Genomic DNA, 20,197 nt, shown 5'->3' on the forward strand with positions numbered 1-20,197 from the left:
GCCTAGCAGGCTCAAGGGCATATGACTGAGACCTTTGCTGTTTTAAAACAAAATTCCTTTAGCAATTAAAAGCTATGGGTACTGACCAACTGTTCAGGTTCTTTCTGTGGCCTGACCGTGGGAGTCTTCTCACCTTTGAGGTTGTCATGGGCTTGCAGGTTCATTCACCAATGCCAACCTCAGGGGTAGAGGTGGGAAGTTGAAAATATTCCTGTTTACCCTTGACATGAAAACTGCCTTTATCCATGTCAGTGGCAAAGCTTTGAAATAAATCTTGAGCTCTAAACATTCTTCATGTTAAGACCACAGCCTCAAGCTGCTCCAAGGGAGGTTTGGGTTGGACATCAGGAAGGATTTCTTCCCAGAAAGGGTTGTCAAGCATTGGAATCGGCTGCCCAGGGAGGTGTTGGAGTCCCCATCCCTGGAGGTGTCCAAGGAAAGCCTGGATATGGCACTCAGTGCTCTGGGCTGGGTGACAAGGTGGGGATCGGGCACGGGTTGGACTTGATGATCCAGAGGGCTCTTCCAACCTAAATGGTTCTGTAATTCTGTGATTATGTTGGCTTTGTGTTCAGGAGCTGAATATCTCCCTACCTCTTCTCATTTTCTAGAGCACTGCTTGTGCTCAGGTCGGTGCTATAGGCTGACATCACTCATCTCCCACCAGACAGCAGGATGGCCTTCTGAGGCTGTGTCCAGTTCAGGAAGCCTTTTTTCCTATCCTGTGGAGTCTTCTGCCCACCATTCAGACTCAGATTCTGATTCCTCCTGCTCCTTGGGTGAGGAAATGCAGCACTGCAGGGTTTTGGGGCACAAATGCAAAATGATTTTGCTTGTAGTGTTCATCTCAGCCCCTTTGTGCCTGTGTGAGCTTCCAGCCTCTGGGGCCAAAGCTGACCCTGATGTTCCTGGTGTCAGAAGGATCCTTCCTGTTTGGATAGGACCAGGCTGCTCATTCCATGCCTGTTGAGAGTAACTGGTGGAACCAGGGAAACCACTATCCACATGAATTGCAAGAAGTGTAAACTGGTTCTGTGTCACTTTCCCAGTGAAGCTCTGGTCATCGAGTGTCTGCACTGGGGAATGCCTTTGGCCTTGATGCCACCCAACAGCTGCTGCTTGAGCTCACCTTCAGTTTTGGGACAGAATGATGCTCCCTGGTTTGTTCAGAGCTGGTTCAGCACTTATTAGAGCATTCCTGCAAATCCTGTGGGCAGGAAGGACTTCTTTGAATCTTTTGGATTGGGATACTCATTACTGGAGTTGACCACACTATGAACACTTAAATCAGATAGAAATGTTGCTCATTAGAAGTTCTTTGAGATTTACAGTTCATGTGTGTGTCCACTTTATGCCTGCTATTGCTTCTCTGGAAGGGACCCTCAAGATCACACTTTAGGCCTATGGCTGGAAGGGAACTGAAGAGGTTTGGGGGTGTTTCACCTTAATGTACCCATGTGTGGGATTTGTGGCAGTGGATTCTTAATAACCTCACTAAGATCTGCTGTTGATTACAAACCTCTCTTAAAGAACTAAAAAGCTCTTTTTAAACACAGGATTTGTCCTCATACAGTGAAAGTCACATTCTTCTATCAGGGAGAAGGAAAAAAAATGGAAATAAACAGAAATTGCAGAAGAAGAAAAGTATTTTAAAAACATAATGCTCTGTAGAGCGGAGCTGAGGCAGAGTTCTGTATTGCATTGTTTACCTGCTGTAAGATTGCCACTGCTGCTAAGATTGCTGCCTATTTTGATGAGAAAATGTACATAGTGTTCCATCTTGACAATGTTGAGTGTTTTTGAATATAAGTACATAAAAACATAGAGGATTGCTGGTCACCTCAGTAAAGTAAAACTGCCAGGGAACTTTGAGTCCATCCAAGTCCATGACAACAAGATACTTGTGCATCTGTGCTCCCCAGACATGCAGGAAGTTTTGCCCTTCAGGATAGGGACAGGGCAGAACCATCTTCCTCTGTAAATGACTTTCCATAATTTTAAAGGGTATTAATAGCTGCCTTACCCCATAGAAGTGTGTATAACTCAGTTTCTAGAAAATCGATTATTGACATTCCCATCTCTGTTAGAGGTTTTAGCAGATTTCCAACCCCTGATCCGTTTGCTCTGTTCATGGTGGAGCAAGTGGCAAGAGAAACAAAACTCTTTTTTGCCTTGTTTATCTGACCACTGAATGATTTATTTTAATTGTGGGTCCAGAAGTGCCTGATCTTCCTGTTTCAGCAAGAACACTGTGAACAGTCAGGTGAAGCAACAAGCAGCCTTATATTCTGAGGGGTTTTGTGCCTACCTGCAGACACACTGATCTGGACTGAGGCTGCTTTGTTCTTCAAACCACTGATACTCTGCAGTTCTGCTTTTTTATTACTCAGTCTTCAAGAAACCCTTTTGGGTCAGGGCATCTGTGCTGATACAGCTGCAGTTGTGTCTGTTAACTGGAAGGGTAGTAACAAAAGGAGGACTTGGCTTGGGAAACAATTCTTTGACTGGGATGAAAGCATCGCTTCCAACAAGATTTTCTTTGGCATGATCACTGTATTTTTCTGCAGATTAGCTGAACTAATTGTTTCCTATTTGTGACCCAAGAATTGTTTCAGCAAAACCTCTCTGCTCTGTGAATTTGTTCACAGGAGAAATGGAAGACTGAATTTCAGCTGCATGCACTGGCAGCGGATGTTCATGGGTTTCCTTCATTCACCCACTTATTCCTTTTATTGTTCTTTCTCTTGAAAGCCCAAGACAAACAGATTCAGCAGTTCCTCTTTGTCTAAGACTTACTATAATCATTATCAAGTGGCAGAGTCCCCACTTCCTCCATCAAATACCAGACATGGTGTTTTCTACTTGATCTTGTGTGCTTCATTCCCCAGAAGAAAAGCAAGCTCCAAAACCTGATGTGCAGGGACAAAGCTTGCTGCTGGAATAGGGAGAACTTGTGTAGGGAACCTTTTGTTGGTCTAAGAAAATTAGGGTTTCGTGGGCTATGGAATTTCCTGGGGAATCCTTCTCAAAGGTCAGAAGTAGAGTGGGCTACAAATGGTTTATGCTGTCACTTAAACCTGATTTTCTTTAAATGTGGTGTGCAGGATTTGGTCAGTAGTTCTGCAGACAGCATTGAACTATTTCTTCTGTTACCTCCCCAGTATCATCCTAATGTTCCTATATTCTATTTATAAGTGTTTTTAAGGTCTCCTTTTCCTTAGGTAGCTTGGAATTTGGTGAGCTTTCCCGTGGTAACCTGTTTTCACAGTGCATAATCAAAGTGATTCTTGGGACAATTGCTTGTTTACCCATGAGACTAATTTAGGCTGCAAATCATATGGATTTCAGCACTTTTTCAGTCCCATATCTGTTCCTGCTAGGGGGCTCATTGCAAGCTGTGGATATGTTTAATTTTGAACATCAGGTTTCTACATTTGTCTGGGAAGGTAGAAAAGCTACTTAATCTGTGCTGAATAATTGACATGTTAAAGAGGCTGTTTCTCTTTTGCACTGTTACGAGCTGTGCCCTAGACTGAAGATCTCTGTGGGTTTGCAGCTGTCAGGCAGAGCTCAGGCCTTGGTGCAGAAGTTTGTCCCTAAAGAATGGGTGCTGGAAGTAAACCATTGGATTTTAAAGCTAATACAGCCCAGTGTCACCCTGTGGTAACTCTCATTCTCTTCAGTAGCCATAATGCAACCCATATTTAGGTGACCCTTACTAGGAGAAAACTATATACAACTTGCCCTGGGAATTTTCTGTGTGGAAGGAATATCACTTGGAGAGACAAAGGACTAACTTAGGCTTGGAAAATCAGCTCCACCTGTTGCTGTAATGCATGGAGACAGTCATAGAATTTTGACTGTCTTCTCCCATTGGACTTCTCTTTTTGTTAGGGACAAGAACCTAGGATTGAAGTGTATAAAACCTATAATATGAAAATATAACCTATATTATGAAATTGTAATACTAAACAAGCTGGAATTCATAGAATCATAGATTGGTGTGGGTTGGAAGGGACCTTAAAGAATTCCACTCTGAGTAAGAGGTGTAAGAGTAGTAAGAGCTCGTTGCTGTTGGAATTATGGTCTCTCTAATAAACAGTATTTTGAATGGCTCGTTATTTAAACTCTTGTTTGTGTAAGTGTTTTAACAGAGGAACCTTTCAATACATTCACGTTGTTCCAGCATTAGAAACGTTTGAGAATGCTGCAGGGAGTGGTGCAATAACCCTTGCAGCTCAGTGAACAGTTCTGTGATACTCAAATCACTGTACAAGATTAAAGATCAGAGCTGCGGCTCACAGGCACAATGCTGAACTCTCCGCTTTTCTCTCAGTCCCAGATGCAAACGCAGGTCCAGCAAGTGGGAATCGTCCCGACGCAGGCCATGGCCACTGGGCCCACAGCAGACCCCGAGAAGCGCAAACTGATCCAGCAGCAGCTGGTTTTGCTGCTCCACGCTCACAAGTGTCAGCGGCGCGAGCAGGCCAACGGCGAGGTGCGCGCCTGCGCCCTCCCGCACTGCCGCACCATGAAGAACGTCCTCAACCACATGACGCACTGCCAGGCTGGCAAGGCCTGCCAAGGTGAGGCCTCTCTGCTCTCTCTGTCCCCAGCCTTTCTCTTCTCGTCCAGAGGGTCCCTGTGCCTGGCGCAAGGGAGTGCCAGAACTGGCTCTGTGGTTAAACTGCTCCCAGCTCTCATCTCTCTGCAGTTGCCAGTTCAGAAAACAGCGTGCAATATTTGCCTTCCTCAAGGAGGATGGTGCCGGTGTAGCCTTGCAAGCATCTTCTTCATCTCCTTGTTATACTGAGTGTGATATCCACCATGTCTTTGTCTTAAATTTTAGTACTAGTTTCCTTCATTTGCACTGGGATCACAAAACATTTTAATTGTGTTTAGTTGTATGTACAGTATTGCAATATTTGCCTTTTGGAGGTAGGAAGGTGTCAGTGTAGCCTTGCAAGCATCCTTTTCATCTCTGTTGTATAAGGACGGTGTAGTGTCCACCATGTCTTTGTCTTAAATTTTAGTACTGGTTTCCTTCAGTTGCTGGTGGATCACAAAAAAAATCAGCTGTTTGTGGTTTTAGTATTGCTTATCAAAGAGAAAGAGTAGGGTCACTCTAAAAAATGAAATAATTCAAAACCAATTAACCAAGGAGTGACTCTTAACTCTTGCTTTCCCTTGCTGCAGTTGCTCATTGTGCATCTTCGAGACAAATCATCTCCCACTGGAAGAATTGTACTCGGCACGACTGTCCCGTGTGCCTTCCTCTGAAAAATGCCAGTGACAAAAGAAACCAACAACGTAAGTACTTCTCTTACTGCTGGCACCAGTAAAACTGTTAAACCAAAGTTGATCACGTGTGCAGTGGAAGAATAAACTCTTGACAGTATCCCAACAAACTTAGTAGCTGTTAACAATTTTGTATAAGGATAAATACAGCAATGAATTCCCATTTCTGATCATTGAATGCAATTTATTACTTAAATACACAATAATTGGGAAAGTCTGAGCTCAAGTACACATCTTTATTAAAGGGTGTGGTAACTTCTAGCTGGTGTTTCATTGTGAGGCAGGTCAATAGATTCCAGTTATGAGGCAGTTTTGGATGTAGGTAGGGACTTGGGAAGGAGATAAGCTACTTGATTGTTTTTCCTGCTGCTAGAAACAACTTAAATCAACATGCTAATGATTTAAAATAATCAAAAATGTTTGAAAAAACAATTCTCCCATGCAAAAAGCTCTGGGTGCCTTAATCATTAAGTGTATTTAACACTGGTATAGATTAGCTGAAGTTCTGCAAATCATGCCTGGTTTTTATAATAGCTGAGCTGTTGCTGATCATTGGGGCCAATCCATTTGTAGTTTATTTCTTCTTCCCTCTTGCTCTGAAACAGAAAATCTGAACTTATGTTGGTAGGTTTGCTTCTCATCAAGTCCTTTGTAAAGATGCCAGGGTGGAACATTTTACAGCATCAATGTAAAGTTCTAGAAGCCTTAAGTAATGTTATGCCTAAGTATATTTAAATAAGGGTTAAGAAGTGGAAAATAGCTGCAGGACTTGCAAAGCTTGTACATTAGAATTGGATTGGAAGCATTCTGCTGATTTCCAGTTAAACTGAGACTGCAGTGGGGGAGCACCAGTAAACCTTGGAGGATGGAGAGTTGCTCCTAGGTTAGGTGGGATTAAGGCAGGGGGGAGAGTAGCTGCTAAAACGATCAAAATTATCCATTGAGCATGTTCTCTTTATGGTTTTAGGAGGGGTTTTCCTCCTCCAAAACTGAAGAAATTGTAACAATAGAGCTACTTGGAGGTCAGGATTTTGTTTTTATTTTACCAAACTTCTCCTTGATAAACAAGATAAATTTTGTACTTTGAAAGTAGTAATTTGTTGCAAGTGTTTAGTTTGGCCCTCAAAAAATGTTGAAGGCTTTGCTTTTTAATATGACATGGTCCATTTGTACTTAACATCCTTATTACACAGTTGTTATCAAAGTGCTAACAACATCTACCAGAACAGAATTGTATTTTTCAATACAAGCTGCTGTACAAAAGTAGTTTGTGCACTATTTGTTTTGTTGTTCATACAGCTGATCAAAAGAGAACAAAAACTTGAACATAAACAGTCCTTAAAAATAATTTTACTATGGGATCAAATAGGATATTGTCTGACTGCAACAGAATTATAGTGGATAAGTGTAGAATTTGTCTCTCTTGTTGCATATGGAGGGAGATAAATATGAAATCCCCCTCTTCTGTTCAGTTAATCAATAATCCAGTGGTGCAGGGTTCTTTGTCCTGGATTATGTCTCTGAGTCATATATGTAACACCTCATGGTTTGTTGGGAGGTGAAAGAAGAACACTAAAAGTACTTGTTTACATATATTATAAAAGGTACCCCTTTTTGGGCATTCAGGAAGGTTTGTGAAATGATTTACATTAATATGCACATTTTTAAATGTTGTGCCTGCTCAGGTGAAAACTAACCAGAGTTGGGTTAGTTTTAGACTGGAAGAAAATGTTGTCTTTTTTGAGAATAAATCATAGTAGCTTCTACTAAATTGGGAGGAGGAGGAGGGAGTCTGCATTTGGCAGAATACAGAGAACTTTCAGAAAGGGAAAAAGGAATGAGAAGTGTGGTGACCCTCCTTCCTGTGCCCATCCCTGTTTTCCTGTTGTTATTTCAGTCCTGGTGTGTCCATGCTGGGCTTTCAAGCAGCTCATTCAAAGGGTGCCCACCTTTTAGAACATTCTGCAGCTGAGCACTGCTGAACCATTGCAGTGTGGTGCCTCACTTCCATGTGCAGTCATTCCTGTGCTTTTGTGGCTTTCTGTTCCTCCTCCTTGGGGATCTGCAAGTCCTGGAAAGTCCTGGGGTTTAGGTTATTGCCATGGAGCTGTTTCTGTACAGGTCTTTCAGTGTTGAGATTTTTTGCAAAGAACATTGTGCCGGGTTTCCTTTGTATTGCCTTTTTTATTTATTTTAAAGCAGTCTTGAACTATATTTTACTATAATGCTTGATAGTGACCTGACTTGTTAAAAGGACATATTGGGACAAATTTAAAATTCTTTCTGTTCCACATGGTTCTTATTGTGTGTCCCATTTACCTCTGAGGGGGCAGGGGAAACTGGAAAGCAAATACTATTTTGCACATGGTAAAACATGAAGCTTTTCTTTTGAATAAGCAGGTGATTCCTGTGTTTTGAAGTAATGGCTTGAAATTTGGTTGAAATATTTTGGGGTTGAAGGCTTGTTTTTGTTAGGAAGTACTTCTTGCTCCCTGCTGGGCCCACCACAATATGAGTTACAAAATTTTGCAAACAGTTGTTGATGTATTTCCTAGCTGCATCAATTTTTTTTTTTGAAGATTCATCTTGTCGTGCACGTCCTTGAGCTCCTTAATTCTTCCATTCCTGGCCTGGGCAGGTATGCTGTGCCACAGCTCCTGGATCTGCTCCCATTTGTAATGTCCTGGGCCACCCCCATGCAGTGCTTGGTGTGCGTCATTCCAGGACCAGGGGACGCTGGAGAACCCCTGGGATCCACGCTCAGACGACTGAGGCAGGAAAGTGGAGTTGTGAACTTGGAGCTGGTCTCCTCTGTAACTTTCCTTTTAGGAAAATGTTAAACAAAATGCAGCAAGGAGAAAGCTGGATTAAGAAAGATTAAACTTGAGACAATTAATCTTCGCCTAAAACTGTGATTTTAGAGATGACGGAGACAGAAATTCTGGAGTATGTGAAGTCAGGGATGAAAGAGTAGGAGTCTGATGAGGAAAATGGAAGTAGGACCAGGATCTAGCTGGCTGAGGTAGCAGGTTATTGACTACAGGTGGAAAATGGAAGAGGACCAGGATATAGAGCATTTGGGAACCAATCCTTTGCAGAGAAGGAAGGAGTGAATGCATCCATGCAGGGGGAAACGTGTCCAGGAGGAGGAGGCAGCAACTTCTTCAGTGGAGCCTGCTTCCTGTGAAAACAAATGAAATCCAGCTCGTTCAAGTCTTGCTGTCAGTAACTGTATGATCTACAAAAAAAACATGTCTCTTGTTTTTTCAATTGCTGGAAATCATATAATGGTGACGCATCAGTTATCCCATGGAGGCACGTGATGGATGGTTAGCCTGTGGATTAAGGAGTTCCATTGACTGACTGATACAATGCTGTATTGAAGGCTTATGATTTAATGCTTAACTTAAATAAAAATTAAAATGGCATTGGTGGTGAAGTTTAAAACTGGCACTTCCTGCTTCAAGTTCTTCATAAAATCTTCACCCCGTGATTTGATTCGAGTACAGCCTTTAATTAAATGATTGTGTACCCTTACCTTCGTGTACCTGCCTAATGCTGAGTGCAGGACAAGCTCGTGCTGAGGTGAGTCAAGGGCACCAGCACAAATTTTGCTCCAGCCACTTTGAGATGAGCAGAGTGAGGAGATGCAGAACAGAACAAATCTCAATTAAAGAATTTGGAAGCAAAATCAAACATTTAAACCAGCGTGGCTAAATTTAAACCAGCTCATATCTTTTTGTCTGAGGTGATGAGACAGAATTGCTGAAGGATTTTGGTTTAACAACTGCCAGCTGTTCTAACAGACAATTCTGTCTCAAATGCTACTTTTTTTTTGCATCTTAACTGTTAGTATTACCTTCTTTCTAGCTTATTGATCTAATCCTTAGTGTTTAGGAATTTAAAATTCTCAGAAATGGTTTAACATGTTGCACTGGAGTGGTCAGGTTAGAGAAGTGCTGGGCATTCATACTTAAAATAGCATTAGGGATCTGTGTTTAAAATAAATTTTAATTAGCTGGAGGGGTTTCCCCCTAGAATACATGAGTGCAGTGTCATTAAACAGCATTACCTGAGACAGGAATCCTGCAGGTCAGCTGCTGTTTGATGGTTTTGATGCCTTCTGGGGCATCGGGGTGTCACCAGGGCTGCTCAGGAAGTTCTGGGGCTGCTTAACTTGTGCTTGTTTGAACCTTCCCTCCCCAAGTACATAAACACAAGTGACACTGTAACACTGGGACACACAGAGCCAGTTGTCTTTGCAGCATTTAGAATGTGAATTACAGAGCTCACTTCACTCTTGTAACTTCTGTCGTGGGCTCCTCAATGTCTGAAGCATCAGTTAAGAAAAGTAAATTGCAGTAGACATTGCTTCACGTAGCAGTGGCCTAATGTGTGTGTTCCAGAGCTGTATTTATTTTAGTTGACTTTATTTCCTGCAGTATCTGTCACAGAAGGAACAGCATTTGCACTTGGGTTTCTCCAGAGTGGAAATTTAATACTCTCTGCCTCCATCTTCTTGTTTGACAGATAATGTCATGCCTTCATGTAAAACCAGTGAACAAACAGACAAGAAAAACTCCTTCAAAAACAGATTCCTGATGTTGGGAAATAGTCAGAACAGGATCCTATTGAGTTGTGAAGTGTGGAAAAGCTGAGGCCAAATAGTCTAAAACTGTTCTAACACAAGGGCTGAACTTACGCTTTGTAGTAACTGAATCTGCTGCCAAAGCTCAGCCCAGAGCCGTGGGCTGGAGGTGCTGGACTTCTCCAAGTGAGCTTAAAGCCAAGCTTGCAGTCTCAGACAATCAGTGGTCTTTTCCCCAGGAGAATGTGAGGGATGGTGGAAGGCTGGGTTCTCCACAATGGGATGGCCAGAAGCCTTTCTCTAGTTCCCAATATTGGCATCACCTGTGGGCATTCTGCCATCTCTGCACTTCCAGCCAGCACTGAAAGCAGATTGGGGGTGTTTTGTCCTAATTTTTCTGGTGGAATATCATCCTCTAACAAGCTGGAATTCCTATTAGCTCCTGAAACAATCTGTGCTGTCACAGCAGCCTCTGAAGCCTTTTGAATTCCAGGGTGCCACAAGTTTTGTGCTGTTTAATGTTCCTATTCCTTGGCTTGCAGTAGTGTAGAGGCATCTTTCTCCTAGATTTTGTGATTACAGAGTAGTACGTGCAAGTCCAATGAGGAATTCATATAGTTGCTCTTTAATATGTCTTTTTTTTTCTTTTTAATTAAGCTGATAGGATCTTAATCAGCTTCTGTCTTTGTTTTTAAATTCTCTTGGAAGTGATCAGTGAGTTCAAAAGTTATTGTGAGTGTGTCCACAGAGTGTAAGTATACATAAGCCTTAATTTCCATGGTAATCCCAGCTTTTAAAACACTGTGGATTGTCCTTTGGGGAAAAAAAGGATGGTTTTTTGTGGGGCTGCTGATTCAGGAGAGGGAGATATCTGAGTATATTTATTAGTAGTTCTTTGGCAAATGAGATCAAATTGATTTCTCATCTGGAGAGGGAAAAGTCTGGACTGTGCAATGTGTGTGTTTTCTCTTGGGTGGAAGCTGGAAGCTTATGTATCTCTTTCAGTGATTCAGTTTCCATAGTGGGTAAGGATTTAAGAAAGCCTGGATAATGCTGTTAATGTCTCAGAAGGCTTGTTTTCATGACTTTTTTATCTAACCACGTGCCCCTCCTAATATTTCCATAGAACAGTTATTGTTGCCTATATTAAGAGCCATTACTGTTGCTAAGTTTAGCTCACACATTTGTAATGCACATTATGTACTTAATTACTTGAGAGGGAAAATGTGAAGGAAGTGTTACTTTTACCAGAGTCTTGGTTATCAAAATGCAGTGTCTTTGTGCTGAAGGTTGTACTCCATGGGTCATTCACAATGAAATATGGTATTACTTAGAATTGCAGCTAAAATGAGAACCAGAAAGCAAAATTTTACTCACTTCTGGATTAAGTAAATACTACTTTACCCTGTTGTTTCCATTTCTGTCTACAATGCAAATGACTCTTCCATACATCTGCATGGTGGGAGAGGTTGGTTGGTTGTGGTAGCCATATAGGTTAATGAATATCTAAACATTATTTAAATTATTGACCAGGGTTGCACCCCTTTCTGACTCTTCAACTTATTTTAGATTTTGCCAGTACAGTCTGAAACTCATCAGGGTTTTTCATAGCTCTGAGTAACTTGGGGTTTAAGGTAGTTTGGCCTTCAGAGGATTCATCTGGTGACTGCTCGCAATGAAAATTTCTACCAACAGATCTTCAGTATTACCTTTGTGTCCAAGGACACAGTGTTTCTGCTGAACTCAGGATCTCTGTTCTGGAGCCAAATATTTTGACCTAAAATGGGATTGATGGGAAAGAGGGAAGTAGAGGAATTAAATTTTTTTCCCCTTAGTTTACTGTCCCTAAGCATGAAAATCCTATTTAGCCTTGTATAGGAGCCTGTATTATATATCTCTTACAAGTAATTATGGGCTTATCTGCCTGAAATTTACAGCACTTCTCTTTAGACTGCATGGATTAATAGCCAGGGTGGGTTCTGTCCTGTAGAATCAAGGGCTGAGTTTTCCCACTTGGCATCTGGGGTGTTGTTCTGTCCTCTGGCAGAAAAATGTCTGTACCATAGAATATGTGCATGTTCTGGTGACTCTTGGCATGACTGGTTTTACTCCTTATCCTCATCGAGTTTTAATTTTCTCTTATCCTTTCTCTTTTCTATAGCCCTTTTAGGGTCTCCAGCTGGTGGAATCCAGAATTCCATTGGTTCTGTTGGCACGGGCCAGCAGAACACTCCATCGCTAAGTAATCCCAATCCAATTGACCCCAGCTCCATGCAACGAGCCTACGCTGCCCTTGGGCTGCCATATGGCAACCAGCCCCAAACACAGCTGCAGCCCCAGGTCCAAGGCCAGCAGCCAGCACAGCCTCAGGCTCACCAGCAAATGAGGACCATTAATGCACTGGGTAGGTGCAGAAAAGACCAAGAAAACACAATGTTAAAATAACTGATGTTGAATTTTTAGTATAGTCTGGTATTTTGTTTGGTCAGAGTAGTGACTGTCTGTTCATGTTGTTTAGTGAGTTAAAAATACACTATTTATATACACTGCCGTTCATTTACATTTGAATATTAAAAAGTTTTTAATATAGTGCTTTTGCCAAATAGCAGGAGTTTCAGTTTCTTTTAAAACATAGCCCATAGCTCATTCTCTGCGGTGATGAGACAGAATTGCTGAAGGATTTTGGCTTAACAATTGTTACCTGTTCTAACAGACAATTCTATCTCAAATACTATCTTTTTTTTTTGCATCTTAATTGCTAGTATTACCTTCTTTATAGCTTATTGATCTAATCTTAAGAGTTTATGAATTTAAAATTTTAATAGACTCGTTTTTGTAAGTAACTTAAATAGCCATGTATGTGCAGTACAGCAGGTATTATTATAAAAATACTTAAGCTGATAAATTGCTACTTTTGTTAGCCAGGTGGGTCAGTAAAGTGTAGTTTTGTCATATTATTGTCAAAATTGTGACCTGTGTACCAATGATGTTTAATTTTGTCCCAAAGGAGCCAACCAGATGAACCTTCCCGCAGGAGGAATAACAACAGACCAGCAACCGGGTCTAATTTCTGAAACTGCTCTTCCAACATCCCTTGGGACAAATAAGTAATGCACACATTTTCATTCTTGCTCAATTAAACATTTATTTACATGCTTATGAATGTAAATAAAGAGCATGCTTTAAAAACTGATTGTATTGGCATGGAGATGGTCAGTCACGTGTACAGCTCTGCTCTTCTTTCCTGTTTCAGTTCCAGAGCTGCTGCTTTGTGCCTCCTGAGAGCCCCACAGTATTTGATAGTTTTAAATGAAGTCCCAAAGGAAGAATAATTTGTATTTTTAAGTTCATAGTTGTGATTCTTTACCATTCACACTGTGAATGTGCCTTGTAAACTCCTGAGCTTTGCTGCTTCAGGGGTTGGTTGCAGTTTGTTGATGCCAAAATTTCACTTATGAGAATATTTGATGCAATAGCTAAAAGTGGTGAAAGCAGCAACTCAAAGATTACTTCAGGCACCAAATCTACGACAAAACTCTGCATTCTGGTACTCTAACAGTCCTTTTTCTTTTTACTTTAGCCCACTAATGAATGATGGCACAAACTCTGGCAATGTTGGAAACCTCAGCTCAATGCCAACGGCTGCACCTCCTTCGAGTACCGGGGTAAGGAAAGCATGGCATGAACATGTCACTCAGGACCTGCGCAATCATTTAGTGCATAAACTGTAAGTATTCACCAAGGCTGCCTTTTTCCTCAATGTTTTTAAATAATTTCAATGCAGTAGTTCTTCTATTAAGCTGAAAAGAAAGTTACCAGTAGTGGTTCTCAGGTGCTGGGCCACTCTGGATGAGTTACCTTTAACCCTCCTCTTCAGTTCGTTCTTCATGCTCATTGAGGAGTGGAATTAGTTTCTATTGCTAGTAAATTTGCTCTGCTGTGGTGAACAGTTATTTAGACTCCAAACTGTTAAACCTCACTTTATTTTCATCATTGGATTTGCTTTAATCTTGTGTGAAATAGTAAAATTTTTTTTTTTTCAACCATTTTGATATACTTTTACATACCTGGTGTGTAAGGGAACATCCAGGGTGATTATCATAAAGCTGTATTGATTTTTGGGTTTCTCTGAGGATTTTTTTCTATTATTGTTTCTCCATCCTTGCAGTGTCCAAGCCATCTTCCCCACTCCTGATCCAGCAGCACTGAAGGATCGCCGCATGGAGAACTTGGTGGCTTATGCCAGGAAAGTGGAAGGAGACATGTATGAATCTGCTAATAGTAGGGTATGTTGCTTCACTCCAACATGTTAAAGAACACTAGCATCACAGATCTTAGAAGTAAAGAAAACCACAGAGAATCATTTCACTGCCCTCTTCATGAGGAAAGTCGTGTTTTCAGTCTGTGACAGTGTTTGTGTAGTCCCAAGCCATGTGATTCATGTCACTCCAAGCTAATTCACCCCCCTCACCTCTAGACACCATCACATCCATCCCTGCTTGCATCCTCCTGAAAGTGTGATTGACATGCAGGAAGCTTGGAGAACAGCTTGCAGTTCTTGATGTTTCCCTTACTGACTTCCTCCCTTTTTGGAATGCTGTATAAGCAGCAGTTATAAAATTTTCTTAGGGCCTCTTTACCACTGGAGGTTTTCTCTAGGACCCAGTGCTGTTCTACTGCCTACCTTCCACCTGTACTGATAGAATTAGTTCTCCTCTACTCTGCAGCACCAGGAATGGTTGGGCTAAGACATAAGAAGCCAGTTTGCCTGCTTTGTGGGTGGGAAAAAAAACAGAATTCCTCTTGTAGTTCATGATTTTTGCTCTGTCTGCACAGAGATGTCAGTTCAAATCTCTCTTATTTGGAGGGAGCAAACCCCTGTTGATTGACAGGCTGAGGATATGACATGGTGGTAATTCTATCCTAAAGGAACCACTCCCCGATATTTTTCATTGGGAAAAGACAACATTATTCATGCCAGTAGTAACAGCCAGTGAGATCCTACCCGATGAGAAACTTGAGATCCTTTCTTAAGCAAGGGAGGAGTCTCTAAAGAGAGTAGTTAGTGGCATTTCAGGTGATAATCAGATGATCCAGTCAGACACTTCTGCCCCTCTCAGCCCATCTCCCAGAAGAGCTTGGGGTGGAAATGGAGCTTTTATTTCCTAGAGGTAAATAGGCAATGGCCATTCTTAATAGTGCTGCTGCTGTGTCAGTGTTGGTCAGTGACCACGTTGTATCCTCCTTGGAGCTACCAAGAGGTTATTTACAAGGAAGACTTGGGTGTGCTCACACTTGGTTACCCTGGCAGCTTTAGTGACCAGTTTTAAATAGAAGGCAGATTTCCTGGTCACACCTGGGTGTCTAAATACCTTCTCAGTAAGGAATAGTATAGTAAAACTCCTGACTGTAAAATTAAATGCCTTCTGACAGACAAACACCCAGAAGTATCTTCTCCTCACCCCTCAAAACAGCTGTCAGAGCCTCATGGCCAGAAGCTTCTGTTATTGGAATTCATCTAATGTGTTTGGCTCCAAGCAGCAAACTTGGAAGAAGGGAGTAGTAATTCAGAATGTGTTAACAATGCCATGAGGAATTACATCCTTCTTTTTGAGGAGCTTCCGTTCTACTTTGACACTGAAAAACATATCAGTAAGAGGCACTGTAAGGAGCTTAATGCTGTTCTAGCAGTGTGTGCTCCTTGTGAACACAGCCTTTTCAGGAATCTCTGCAGTGGGAAAGCAGCACAATATCAAATTTACAAATAGCAAGTTACAACTGAAGTGGCTTGAGCAGCAGAAGGGGAGGGGCTGTAAAGCTTTTAAACTGGACAGCAGAAAGTGTCTGCACTGATTTTTGAGAAACTCTGAGAAGTGACCTAGAAAACAAAGCTTTATATTGCATGACTGGACTTCCTTAACAAGGCTGCTGAGGAACACCTATCTCATATTAAGTTTTCTGAAATTATTTCAATCCTGCTGTAATAACAAATTCTGGTTTTGATGAAAATTGAATAAAAACAAAATGATTGTGGGCAAGCATCACTCAACCTGTGCTCTGTGTAACCTTGGGTTCTAAGAGCATGGTGACCCCACAAAAGAAACGTAGACTTGAGGGTTTGTGGGAGTTTTTTTGCCTTTAACAGGGGCATAATCTCATGCACTTGGCAGATGTGTGTCCAGCAATTCCTGACAAGCAAAATTGTCTACGTGGTGTGCACTGTGACTGTCTTATTGGATCTGTTGTCAGTGTGGGTTGAGTAAAATGGATTTTTCATCTTGTACAGATGTAGTGTTTACTTGTCTGTGCCTGTGGACTATTTTTCACTGAATTTTCTCCATTCCTTTGAGGTTTTGTCTGGTTTTGTTTATCCTTTGCCATGATTGTTGATAGACTCTTTAAGAAAAGAGAAGTTCCTTTTTTTATGTAAAAATTGATCTGTCCTTAACGTCTGTCTCCTGAAAGTTTATTCAGTGTAACAGTGAGCTGGGAATATCTTTTTCTTTTGTGTGTGGATTAGTGGAAATGTTTATTATGAAAATAACATTCAAAAATCATTAACACTTAGAAACTAAAGCACAGCTTCTTGGGTTTTGCTGAAGCAACAGAGAACCTCCAGCCTTCTCCTTTGTCTGCTAATTTACTCAGAGTGGGTATGAAGGGTAGCCATAAAGCAAGTGTGATTTCTGGAAGCTTTTTTTCCCCTTTTTCTGCATTACAGCAGTCTTAAGGCTGTCTTAATTTACCAGGATTCTGAAAATAAATATTTCTTTTTCAATTAGGCAGGTGTATACATTAAAAAACAAAACAAAAACCCCAACCTAAAACCAGATGATGCTATTCAAGTAGACTGAATGAGTTTTGCTGCTGCTGATTACTCTTTTTCCCCCCCTTTTAGGATGAATACTATCATTTATTAGCAGAGAAAATCTATAAGATACAAAAGGAGCTCGAAGAGAAGCGGAGGTCTCGTCTCCATAAACAAGGGATGTTGGGGAACCAACCAGCCTTACAGACCCCCGGGCCCCAGCCCCCAGGGATTCCCCAGGTGGCTGCTGCCATGGGCCAGGCACAGCCCGTCAGGCCACCCAGTAAGTGCTGCTGGAGCTGCCTCTGCTTCTCAGGAAGCTTTGGACTCAAGCTAATCCTGAGGTTGTGTTTAAAATTGGTTTTGCTGACCATTCTTGTGTTGTGTTGCAGATGGGCCTATGTCCATGCCAACCGTGCCTATCAGTCGTATGCAGGTTTCTCAAGGTATCTCTTTTCCTCTCTAAATGCAATTTGTGGGTTCAAAATAATTGTTGGGGGGAAAAGCTGATCTTATGTTGGGGTTTTTTGGTGTTGGGATGGAGGAACTACTGGGTCTGCCCTTTTTCACCATCATTCTTTGTCATTGCTCTGTGTGTCAGTGCAGTGTTAACAATAAGTATCCAGCACTTTGCTGGGGATTGGGAATTAATTCAGTGCTTCCAAAGAGAGGACAGCTCAAGCAAGAATGCTGTGGATATTCTCTTTTAAAACACTGTAAAGGGGGAAGGATGTTGGCATGTTTTCATCAGTTAATTAGCCAAAAATACACCTGTAGCTGGAAACACAGCACATTAGTCCTAAAATCTGTGTAACTAATGATACCCTTTCTTGGTTTCTGATGGAAAGTGCATCTAAAAAAGCCTTGGAGCTTGTTCACAGCACTTGTCATTACTCACTGAGGCTGCTGTGAGCTCATGGGTGGTTTTTTTCCAAAAAATATAAACCCATGACTTTTAGGTGCTTCAACTTCCTTCAAAAAAGTGTCCTCAGCTATTTTATTTCTTGCTTCAGAGTTAGTATGAAGTCAAAACTTGTGTTGAAATGTCCTTGGGAAGTTAAATCCTTGTAAAATTCATTTGAATAGGAGAACAAGTTGATAGCAAGTATAGTTCCATAATTACAGCTTTAGACAAGTTTTTTGGAGGGATTAAATGTTTTGTATAAAAAGCACAGCCCCCTGTTTCCAGCTTTTGTCCTGATTTGAGGCTTGGAGTTGCCTTCGTACCTACAATATGTATTTTTATCATATTTACTTCAACCATTTCAGTGAGCCCTGAATAAGACATTGCTGTTTCAAAGCAAATGCCTGATTTTAAGAAACCATCCTAAGGTATTATTTATAAATAGCATCCTGTCTCTGCAGATCATCCAACATCCTCTGCAGATCACCTACTCTTCATCTTTTGCATTTAATGTTTTTTTTTTAGACACCAAAAATTGTATTTCACCCTGACTGGTATTGTTCTAAATACTTCTTGTATCCTGATTTGTCTGTTAAGTCAAGTAACTAAAAGATAAAGCGTAGGGCGGTCGAATTTCAGTCATAATAACTGTTAATTTTATAGTAGAATATAGATCCATAAATTCTGCTGACTTGTTCCTAATGAGTTGTTTTGGGGGTGCATTTGCAGGAATGAATCAGTTTAACCCCATGTCCATAGGGAATGTACAGATGCCCCAAGCACCGCTGGGACCGCGGGCGGCGTCTCCGATGAACCACCCGGTGCAGATGAACAACATGGGCGCCGTGCCCGCGGTTCGTACCCCCCTCAGCACCCTGCTCAGCACAGCCTCAGCCCACCCCACACCTCATCTCCTCTGAAAAGGCCAAGTCACAGAGCACTGCTGCAAACTGTGGGATAATTTCATGGAAACGCAGCGAGTCTGACAGGCTTTTAGCGAGGAGTTTGTTTTCAATATTTACGTGTTCTAAAAACACCAGGCAGACCTTTAGAGGGGCACGTGCCACAGGTGCAGTAATCCCAAGCAGTCTGTGGAAGAGCAATCTATTGTCTTTGCAGTACATAAACCTTCTTTGTTCCTACATGAAAACATGTTTTTATTCTTTAGAAAAACAGAAATATTTTTAGTTTCCCTGGATTCTCTCTGTCACCCCAGAGAACAAAACAGAGTTAACACTCTGAATATTACCTGTTTAAAAATAACTGCCTCCTGAATGCTGTGGAACAAATGCTGAACTTATAGGCATATGCCCCCTTCCAGTTAGTGTAATTAAGCCAGTTTTCCTTTTATTTTTTTGTCCTATCTTTTGGTTGATTTCAGTGAGGGTATTTTCCTTTGTCCTGCTCTGTAATACTAAATGGTAATTAGTTAATCTGGGTGTTAATTTTCAGATGGCAATGTCTCCTTCCCGAATGCCTCAGCCACAGAACATGATGGGAGCTCATTCCAACAACATGATGGGTCAGGCTCCTACCCAGAACCAATTCCTGCCCCAAAACCAGTTCCCAGCATCCACCGGAGCTATGAATGTGAACAGTGTGGGCATGGGTCAGTCAACAGCCCAGGCCGGGGTGGCACAGGTGAGATGGGTTCTCTAAGATTTATTTGCTCTTACTTATTTTGCTCTGATTTGTTTACCTTACTTATATTTGTTTATTTGTATTTCTATACCCATTGTTTGATGTAGTCACCCCAACTTTGGGGGATGCTGGGTTACATCTGCCTTCTTCAGAAGCTCTTACATAACTTATCGACATCTGTTAATGGGGGCGCAACGCCCTGCAATTCCTGATTTAAATTCCTTAAAAATGCATGCTGATGAGATTTTTAGGGGAAATATCAGGAGTCAGTTTATGGGATGCCTATGAGCATATGTTTTTGTCTCTGTGTAGCTAACTTTAAATCTAGGATTATACTGAAGTGGTTGGGGAAGAGTTCTAAAGTTTGTTTTAACTTCTCTGCTTCTGGAGAGAAAATTGTTGGGTTTTTCCTGTAACATTTTTCTGGTGCAGTAGTGGTCTGTGAAGTAGCAGCTGTGCTTATGATGCCAAAGTATCTGCTTTTCTGGAGGGAAAGGGTTGTCCTTTAACTCAGAGCCCAAGTAGTTTAGGCTAGTTAAAACCTCCAGAGTTCTGAGAGATTACATAGATCAGGTTATGAAGGGCTCTGTCGAGTCAAGTTTGGAATATGTTCAGGATGGAGTATCTGCAGTTTCATGGGCCCTGGCTCCGTTGTTTGACTGCCTTTGTGGTGAACACTTTTTTCCCAATGCACTTAGTTCCATAAAACTGCCTCTGTGCAGGCAATACAGAAGTGTGTTTTAAATTTGAAACCTCATCTGCAGGAAATTAACTGATTTGTATTTCTAAGAGTAACAGTTACATTTGAAGATGGAGTATTCTTTTTTATCACCAGTTATCTGATGCAATCTTCAGTAAAATGTATCACTTCAAGGTTTAAGTACATCTAGAGTACTTTATTGTTGCTGCTCTGAAAAACAAATACCCCGTTTTCTGAATCATATTGAGCAGTTTAATT

General features: G+C 41.4%; 1 protein-coding gene across 7 annotated transcripts in view; it reads left to right on the plus strand.

The window, feature by feature from the left end:
- Positions 1-20,197, plus strand: part of CREBBP (CREB binding protein) — a 95,298-nt gene that overhangs the window by 44,112 nt on the left and 30,989 nt on the right. For 6 of the 7 annotated variants that reach the window (XM_069029401.1, XM_069029403.1, XM_069029407.1 and 3 more), the window contains 10 exons: positions 4,337-4,586; positions 5,197-5,310; positions 12,048-12,290; positions 12,894-12,993; positions 13,467-13,613; positions 14,055-14,172; positions 16,785-16,977; positions 17,087-17,140; positions 18,328-18,452; positions 19,051-19,239. In XM_069029401.1, coding sequence (XP_068885502.1) covers positions 4,337-4,586; positions 5,197-5,310; positions 12,048-12,290; positions 12,894-12,993; positions 13,467-13,613; positions 14,055-14,172; positions 16,785-16,977; positions 17,087-17,140; positions 18,328-18,452; positions 19,051-19,239 — 1,533 coding nt within the window. The remainder of the gene's footprint in view (positions 1-4,336; positions 4,587-5,196; positions 5,311-12,047; positions 12,291-12,893; positions 12,994-13,466; positions 13,614-14,054; positions 14,173-16,784; positions 16,978-17,086; positions 17,141-18,327; positions 18,453-19,050; positions 19,240-20,197) is intronic. The other variant, XM_069029404.1, reaches the window with a different exon arrangement.

The sequence above is a fragment of the Aphelocoma coerulescens genome, chromosome 14 (genome assembly GCF_041296385.1).
Source record: "Aphelocoma coerulescens isolate FSJ_1873_10779 chromosome 14, UR_Acoe_1.0, whole genome shotgun sequence".
NCBI classification, from domain to species: domain Eukaryota; kingdom Metazoa; phylum Chordata; class Aves; order Passeriformes; family Corvidae; genus Aphelocoma; species Aphelocoma coerulescens.